Here is a 9,314-nt window from a genome sequence, read left to right as displayed (position 1 = left end):
ACTACATTAAAACCCTATTTAATGTAATTGTCTTAGCATTACGAACACAGGAGCCCCGCCATTAACGTAATCATTTTTGCTTCTACCTTTTGTTTGCTCCTTAATGTACACTTTTAGCTTACATTTTTTTCCTTTTGATTTCACTTGTACTCTGTTTATCCAGCACGCACGGGTGGTTTCCACATTTAAATCGTTGCAGTATGTAGTAATTTTGACTCAACAAAGAAAAATTGTATTATTGTTGACTTGTTTAACAAAAAAAAGTCAAGTTAGCTCTCTTATATTTATAGCTGCTATAGAAAAAAACATGTGAACATGTCTCGTATTATCAAAACTGGTTTTAGACTAACAATAAACTACGAACCAAAATCTGAAATGTAATATAGTTAATTCAAATATTATATATAATATACATTATGACTGTTTAATTATCTGATTTATCTGTAAATTTATGTTTTTTTTGCTGGCCAACTTTCGAAACTTTAGGTTTGGAAACTGATCTGTGACAAGAAAAAGGGTTTGGAAACTGACTAAGAAAAAGAACAGAGTTTTGGTGAAAACGCTATTGTACATGTAGCCATGGGCATTTGGTTCGGTTTTGGGTAGAAACCATTCGGTTATGGGTATATCGGATAAATCATCCTTATACATAATAGATATTTATGATATTTGGGTTCGGTTTCAGTCCGGTCTTGGTTCGATTTCAAATACCCGTTTAATGTATGAATCAATATATATATACAAAATATATTAGTTAACATATTAATATAAGCGGTCTAATGGTTACACACTTGTATATTCATCGATCTAATCAGAATTCCAATCACTAAATTACTACTTTTATAAGTATTTACTGTACTCTAATATAAAAATATTATATCTATATGTATAATATAAGAGTGAATGTAAAAGATAACGTGGACTGATGTAACAATGTTTTCACTCTTCTTGTCCAATTCGGATTTGTGTGGAGCTATGACATTTTATCTTATATTAAAAAACTGAAATTTATTTTTTTGGATATTTGGATATCCATTCGGTTTTCGGTTAAGTTCCAGTTTTTTTGCCCAGAGCTATGTACATGCATTCGAGTAAATCAAAATTACTCAAAGAAAGGATTAATTAAATGTCAAGAATAAAGTATATCCTTTTCTTAGCTAATTTTTACTCAATTTGTCAATTACTTTTCTTCAGAAATAAATTACCACAATCTGACACATAACTGAGTCAGCAAATGTATCATTGTAGTAAAACAGTAAATATATAGACTAACGCAGTAACAACTAAAATAGAGTAAAGTAATTAAACGGCTACAAAAGCAAAGCCGGTTTTTCCTCCTCTTTTCTTTATAAAGTCCTGTTCATGCACTAACCAGAAACCCCATCGATCTTTGAGACATTGAAAGTATACTTCAAATTTACTTCAAAAGAAAAACTCAAGAAGTTTTTGAGAAACAGAGCACAGATATTTCTCAGATCAACCAAACAAAAATCTACAAAGACTAGAAGCTCCCTAAGAAAGAAGAAAGAGAGAAGAATCAGATCTGAGGATAAACACAATGTGTCTGCTGTGTTTATGCGATGAAGAAGAGACAGAGTTAGGGAGACAACAAGCACCTGGATCATGTCCGTATTGTGGAGGTAAAGTGCAGATGCTTGATGTCGAAAGAAAATGGATGTTTTGTTTCGTTCCTCTTTGTTTCAAGATCAAGAGGAAGTATCTTTGTTCTTCTTGCGATCGTCGTCTCGTTTTGTATCATTAAAATAAAATATATTATTGATTGTTTTAATGATAATTAAAGTCCATTAATTAGCGTTTTAATCAAGAAAACTAGATTTTGATCCGCGCTTAGAAAGCGCGGATTTATTTTTATAATTAAATCCCTTTTATTTTGTATAAATTTTTATATAAGATAGTGTATAAAAATGAAAAAAAACAAACCGAACCATACGGAATCAAAAAACCATAACAAAAACTGAACCAAATCTCATAAATAACCAAGTGAAACCCATATATGTGAAACCAAAAAAATGATACTGAACCAAAAATCGAATGGATGTCCAACAATAAGTACAAATTATCTACCTACAAATATTAATTATATTTAATTTCTAAATAACCAAATATCGCAAAATACTATTTATAAACCGAATAACCAAAAATTAATTACCCAGATTTTTAATATGAAATAATAATAAAAATTAAATTATTTAATATTTTTATTCGAACAATCCGAATTACTCATATTTAAGCTGAAAACCTAGAATTATCTGAATTTTTCCTATAAATCTGAAATAACCCAAAAACAATGATCAAACCGGAACCAAATGTATTGGACTCGTATTTCTTTGAATATTAGTTGGTCTCAAACTTTGCTACTCAAACTGAACAAAATAGTGATTATTGTTTTATATTTAACATATGTATATTAGTTGTGTCATAGCTGACGATGCATATTCATATAAAATGATGATTATGATTTCTTTAGGATGTTAGTTCAAACCGATGTATAAATTATTATAATATGGGGCTAGTCTAAATGATATAATTGATACATAAATCACGAGAAAAAAAAACATTTCAGTTAATAGAATTTATCAGCTAAGAAAATGGTCTATGAATGTGTAGTCGATTAACTTATCCTACGGGATACGACATCAAAATAAAAATAAATATGATTACTAAAAGTTGGAAGTCATTTATTGTCTTATCACATTTTCGATTTTGTTCACGTAAGTTTCCGGAATATTAGTAACTAACTTTGGTTGATCTATAGTAATAGGGTTAAGTTATTAATATTGGTCGCATCTAATAGGTCAAATCTAATTAATAGGTGCAACAACTTTTTTAAGTAGATTTCTCAAGACTGATTCCTTTTAATAGAATAGATATTCTTAGTATTATCGATGTCATGCAAGACACTGGTCTTTTATAAGTTAGAACTCTTTTGATATAATGTACTTTTTTCGAGTGTCTTCTTACGCCGGTCCAAAGTTAATATTTATGTGATGGTTATTTTAAAATCTAATGACGAATCTCAAGTTTGGTGGGGTGTAAGTGTAACTAGTTGTGGCAAATTCTTTCTTTATATCTATCATCAAGGATCAAATGTTCGGACCGTCACTGTATATTATATATGGTCTCTAGTCTCTACGATCTTTGCAATTCCATTTTTATTTTCAGCAGTGTAATTCATAGAAATAACAAATAATTTTGCATGCAAGTACGAGTGTCAAACCGGCCTGATCTCAATTCGATAAAGTTTTTGGATCGGTCCAGTTAGTTTTTATCGCCTGAAAAGTACAAATCAAGATAAGATAAAACAAGATCGATCAGCAAACACAGACTTAAATTTGAATTTGACTTAAGTTTATATTATGGTGTTCTGGTAGTGGTAGGCTGGTAGCTATATTCGTTATGTTAACAGGTTATTATCTCAAACAATTCATCATTTGCACATCAATTTGTTCAATGATCATTTATAGCATCAGCTAATTTGAACAAATATACTTAGCATTAAACATTTGTAATATAAACGTCAGAATGTAAATTTGTAATGATGGTAAATGTTTGACATTACTCGAACGTACCAGCAATGTTTTACTGTAAAATATGCTAATGAAACCTTTAATTTAAAGTGATATCATTCAATCAAAGCTTTAATTTAAAGCTAAACCAAATTTTAGCCAAAAAAAAAACCTTTAATTTAAAGTGATATCATTCAATCAAAGCTAAATATTCCAGCCCAGGCAAAGTCGGGCATAACTAAATGTCTAGTCGAATGGATTCCTTGTTCTCTTTTTTTTTTGGAATCCTTGTTCTTAAGTGAATGGTTGGAATGCCTAGTTTTTCTTCAAAAAAAAGGCCTAGTTTTAAATACTAAATATTTAAACCAATTAAACAGTATACAATACCGATCATGGACAAAGTTTTGAACTTCTAAGATCATCTCCAAAAAGAATTTTTATTTTGAAGGTCTTAAAATTCTATATTTAAAATTTCAAGGTATTTTTCTAAAAACAAAACTTAAATTTTAATTTCAAAGTTACTTGTATTTACACTATGATTTTTATATTTATCATAATTAATGTAAGTCTACACAACTTTTATAAATAGCTAGCACATATATAAAAATATTATAGAAATATTAATTAATAAGATGTTATACCAAAATATAAAATTAGAAATCAAAATACATAATTAAATATTAAACTACAAACAAAATACCACATTATTCCATAAAATTAATTTTAAAATGTTCTTTCTTCGATTACACAAAATTTGTTTGGACAATATTTTGGAACAATAATTTGGAGATTTTGGATGTTCCAGAGCCAATTTACCAGACTATTAATGTTGTTGTAATATTTAATTTTGTATAATAATTATTTTTTCATGTATCTTTTAAAAAAGTTTTCTTATTCAGTTTCTTTTGTAATATTTTTATTGTCTAATTTTAGTTTTAAAATATTCTAAATTTTATGTATTTTTTATTTAGTTTTATGTGTAAAAATTGAATTTATAAAAAAATTGAAATTTATGTGATATAAAAATTTTAAGGATTAAAATGATAAACGAAAAATACTTAAGAATAATAAATGTAATGTGTAATTAATTGTAAGGACCACATTGCAAATAAAAAGATGAAATTTCAAATTTGAAACTTTGAGTAGTGAAACTTCGAATATAAAGTTTCATTTCTCGAAACACTAAATTTAAAATTTAATTTTTGGAGAGCAAAAAATTATATATTTAAAATTATATAGTTTCTTTTAGAGATGTTCTAAAATGAGTTTTAGTCCTATTAGATTACAGGTGGTACTGCTGTCAGACAGTGCCGTGCCTCAAGTGTTACCAAAAGGGCTTTTGCCCCTGACCCCCAAAATAAATAATTTTTTTAGGGCCCCCAGATTTCTAAAAATATTTAGTAACATATTGGTTTTATTTAATTGTTTACCCATTCAATCCATGTTCGATCTTCTTAAATTTCTGGTAGATATTTTCCAAAAAAGAAATTTTACTTTATTGTCACTTTTCCAAATTTCAAACAAGAAAATATCGTTGTATATGTCAAATTTCTAATAAAAAAAAGGAAAAAGTGTAAATCCTTTAACCTTTATAGATTCCTAAATATTTTACATAGAATCTCATATCAATCTATTTTTCAAGCCAACACACGTCTTTTCTCTTTCTTCTGTATACCAACAATTGTCTCCTATTATGTCTTAGTACTTTCAAGTTATATATGAAGAAAAATTATGTCTTAGTATTTTCAAGTTATTGTTTTAGTTTTTTTTTTATGTTTTCAAATATATATTATACTTTTGACAGGAAACTTTTTTTATAAGAAGCCCCATTTTTATACTCGCCTCAAGCTCCATTAAACCTTCCCACGGCACTGCTGTCAGAACATTAGTTTGTTCGACTAACTAGTAACTAATGTCGACTGTTCACAATATATCTCTGATGATTAAATATATGTAACTGGAAATGAGATTTCTAAAACAAAATAAGATTCACTTGTTGCGATGCTTATGTAATATCTGCTCGTGACTTTTTTTCTGAGACGCACGCAGAGAGAAAAAAGTGATCACAACTGATTCGGTCACATGCAATATGACATCAGTGGTCAGTGGTATACGTTGTTTTCTAGTCAGAAGTGAAACTGTATTTTCTGAACATTTCAAAGGAAAATAACTACAGTGAAAAGGAAAGAACAGCTCTTATTTTTGGGGTTATAAAACAGCCCTTATCTTCTTCTTCTTCTTTTTTTATTTTTTTATTTTTGCTATATAAACAGCTCTTATCTAGTGAAAAACAAAATGAAACAGCTCGTATCTTTAGATTATGTAAACGATAGCTTATATCAATTCTTTTATATTCTACCCAAGTATAAAACTATAGGTTTCTACTCAACGTACCAAGTTCTATAGCAGTTCCAAGTGTTAAAAAAGTCATGTAACAGCAAGAGTATTTTCAACCCTATTTCTTAATTTATTTTAAAATAGAGTTTAAATTAAAAAATGCTTCAACTTCATTCTATTTTTTATTTAGAGTAAACATAAATTTACTAGTAAATTAAATAGTCATTTTATTTTTATTCATTATTCTATTGTTCACTCCAAAAATATAATAGGGTTAGAGCAAATATAAAGTTACAGATTAACACTTATGCTATCTAAAGTGGATATTTTCCTTTTCGTTTAGATTTTGATTTCATTTGTATTGTATTGTTATATAATGAATATCATAATTAAGAAAATTACCCTGAAATATTAAACATAAAAACGAAGCATGCATATCAAGAAAATCAGATGGAAGAATTTACGTATGTGGGGGCGGAGTCGTAGTTGTGTACAATTTATATTACTTCGTACTGTCGTAGCCGCAACAAGAAAATACAGTTTCCGGGCAGTCAGGTTCTGTAGTTTTGACAGCATGTAAAAAAGGCTCCATGTTCACACAGCCACTTTACCAGTTACCACTGATGTAGTAATTTAGCGTGACTTAATCATTAAGCAGAAAACGAAACAGAGAAAGCTAATTAAAACAATGATAACAAAAAGATTTGGCTGTTTCACAATATACATGCTTGTGCGTTTTGTTATCTCTTGATTTTAGTTTTGTTACTGTTGTATAAATTCCTGGTTTATACGTAATTAGGTGGACCGCCGCACGCATGTGCGGGAATTAACATTAATATTAAATTGATAATTACATGTTTACAACTATATAATACTTATGTTACATGTATATGGTTAATATGAAAGATTTGATGTTACATATTGATATTTATACTATGTTCATATGAACAAATAATACATTAGAACGTTTAGAAAACGATCACATTTAACAATAATCTTAAAACATCAGAAAAATATAATTGAGAAAAAAAATATTTCACGTATAACTCCAATAAAAAAATCAGCCATGAAATATAAAAGAGAGATTTGAATTACCTGAGATTTATTATCATTGATTTCATTGTAACAACAGAGATGATTTACAGTTTTCTTCTCTAAACCTTTAGTCAGAAAAGAGGTAACTCTAACAAAAATATTTAAAGATGTAAACAATCCCCAAAAGATAACAAATTATATAATTGATAGGACAACGTCAATGAGTTTCAAAGTTTTTAAAGAGCTTTGAGATTACCTTTGGCTTTCAGACGTACCGAAGAGGATCACACACAATAAATAAATTGCATTTGATTAGCATTACACATCTTATATTATATTCTTGATAAGTGAATTAACTTTATAACAAAAAGAATTACCTTTTTCAAAAGAGATGATTAGTTCCTGGATAAACAGAGTCGTCTCTTTTTGTTAGTTGAATCACTGCTGATGCAAAAATATAGATAGAGATACAACATGGAGAGGAAGAGAACAAAAATAAACAGAGAAGAAGAATCCCCCATAAAATTACCAGTAATGGTGTTCTCGTCTATGAGTTACTTATTGATTATCATACACTTGCGCAAGATCACAAAAGTATAATTTAAATTAGAACGATCAAAAACATATGAAAACTTAAAAGATAGATGCGTGAAACTAATGGGGTGGCGTGATATTTATATAGCCAATTAGTTTAAGTTTCTAAATGACCTAGTTTTCAAGAGAAGTTATGAGATAGAATATCCTCTAATAAATTTAAATTCAGCTATGAGATAGAATATCATCTAATAAAATTTTAAAGATATTCATGTTATAATATATATATAATTTTGGTAACTCAAATCTTGTATATATATATTTAAATATTAAATGCATGATATTAAATGCATGATATTAGGAAAGAAGAATATCATCTAAAAAACCCCCTCAACTAAGTTTGTTTTGGGTAAAAACCCCAAAACTAAGTATTTAACGAAAAACTCCCTAAACTAATTTTATTTAATGAATTAAACTCTAACATGTCATTATTACTATTAGTACCAGTAAATCTTTAGTTTAGGGGTTTCTACACTAAGTAAACATAGTTGGGAAATTTTACCATTAAAAATGAAAAAAATTCAAAATATTGTTATAAGAGGATAAATTTTCAAAATACATTTTATAAATTAATGTATAAGCTTCTTTAAATGACTTAGAACCTCTTATAATAATTTAAAACGTCTGATTTTTATAAATGTATTTATAATTTTATAAATGATTTATAAAGCATGCATTGAATTATTAGACATTAATAGTTATTATGATACTTTATATACAAATATAACTCTTTCTATACGAATATAAAATCATTATATCAATTAAAATAAATATTTTTGTTTATTATTTTATGTAATTCATAAATATATAAAAAATTGATCGCATTATTACTCTTTCATAGTTTCCACAATTAGTTACCATAAATAATTATTTCTAATATTATGTAAATTATTTGGAAAGTGGTAATTGAATTATCCTTTCCTTTTAGATATAATTATAATAAATAAAATTAAAAATCATCGGTCAATCAAATTATAACAATTTGAAGAGTTCATTTATGATCAACACGTAATAAAAAATCACTTATGTGACTTCTTAATCAATATATAGTAGGATTTATATTTTATAAATAATTTATAACACTATATAAATAATTTTAAAATTCTGATAAATTTATTCTGTAAACAACGATAAATAATTTAAAAATCATATTAATAAACATGTTTGGGTTTTGTAATATTTAAAATAGTTATTATATAATTATATTCAAATACAATTCATCAAGTAGAGTATAAAACTATTATAATTTTTTTTTTTTTTTATCAACTTGAATTTATTAATTAGAATGTAACATGAAACAAATACATATACAATACATAAGATAATAAAACACAACTAATAGCATAATCAAGATGAAGAGTAAACAACACTAGATCAAAAGAATTAACTTGTAAATATGCTTTTCCTCCACGGTCTTCTTTTTTGATAGAGTATCAACTCTATCAGTTCTTCTGCGAGCTTTAAATTTGCATCGCATCATAAACACCACTTTCTTTTGTTGTATTATGTTGATCTTATCCCAGTTTAGAACTATAGATATTTTCCAGTTTTGAATCCAATATATTGATTCAACTGCAAAAACTAAAAACTGGGATAACCAACTTTCAACGACTATAAGAACGTCGCCGTACAACAAAAAGGCTTCATCTTCTATTTTGGAAGATCGTTTTTTCCATGGTGGTTTACATGGCTTCAACGATAATGCAGATTTATCCATATTTCGATACCAAATATATTGTATCGAAATATAGATTTTAAAAGATTCTCCATTTGTTTCTCCTAAAGTTGATCTTCTCATCTTGATCTTGTGATGTAGTTGCT

General features: G+C 27.3%; 1 protein-coding gene across 1 annotated transcript; it reads left to right on the top strand.

Annotated features, from left to right (window-relative positions):
- The first annotated feature begins 1,319 nt into the window (after nucleotides 1-1,319).
- LOC106370338 lies at nucleotides 1,320-1,792 on the top strand. The gene has a single exon (XM_013810367.3). It carries the CDS (start codon nucleotides 1,559-1,561, stop codon nucleotides 1,760-1,762), a length of 204 nt encoding a protein of 67 aa, XP_013665821.2. The 5' UTR covers nucleotides 1,320-1,558; the 3' UTR covers nucleotides 1,763-1,792.
- Nucleotides 1,793-9,314: the final 7,522 nt, after the last annotated feature.

This window comes from Brassica napus, chromosome A10 (genome assembly GCF_020379485.1).
Source record: "Brassica napus cultivar Da-Ae chromosome A10, Da-Ae, whole genome shotgun sequence".
Taxonomy (NCBI): Eukaryota; Viridiplantae; Streptophyta; class Magnoliopsida; order Brassicales; family Brassicaceae; genus Brassica; species Brassica napus.
The sequence above is the reverse complement of the archived record's forward strand: the minus strand, read 5'-3'. Positions and strand labels throughout refer to the sequence as shown.

Excerpts from the sequence above, each read along its gene's own strand:
- LOC106370338 (XM_013810367.3), top strand. The coding sequence starts at position 1,559 with ATGTGTCTGCTGTGTTTATGCGATGAAGAAGAGACAGAGTTAGGGAGA.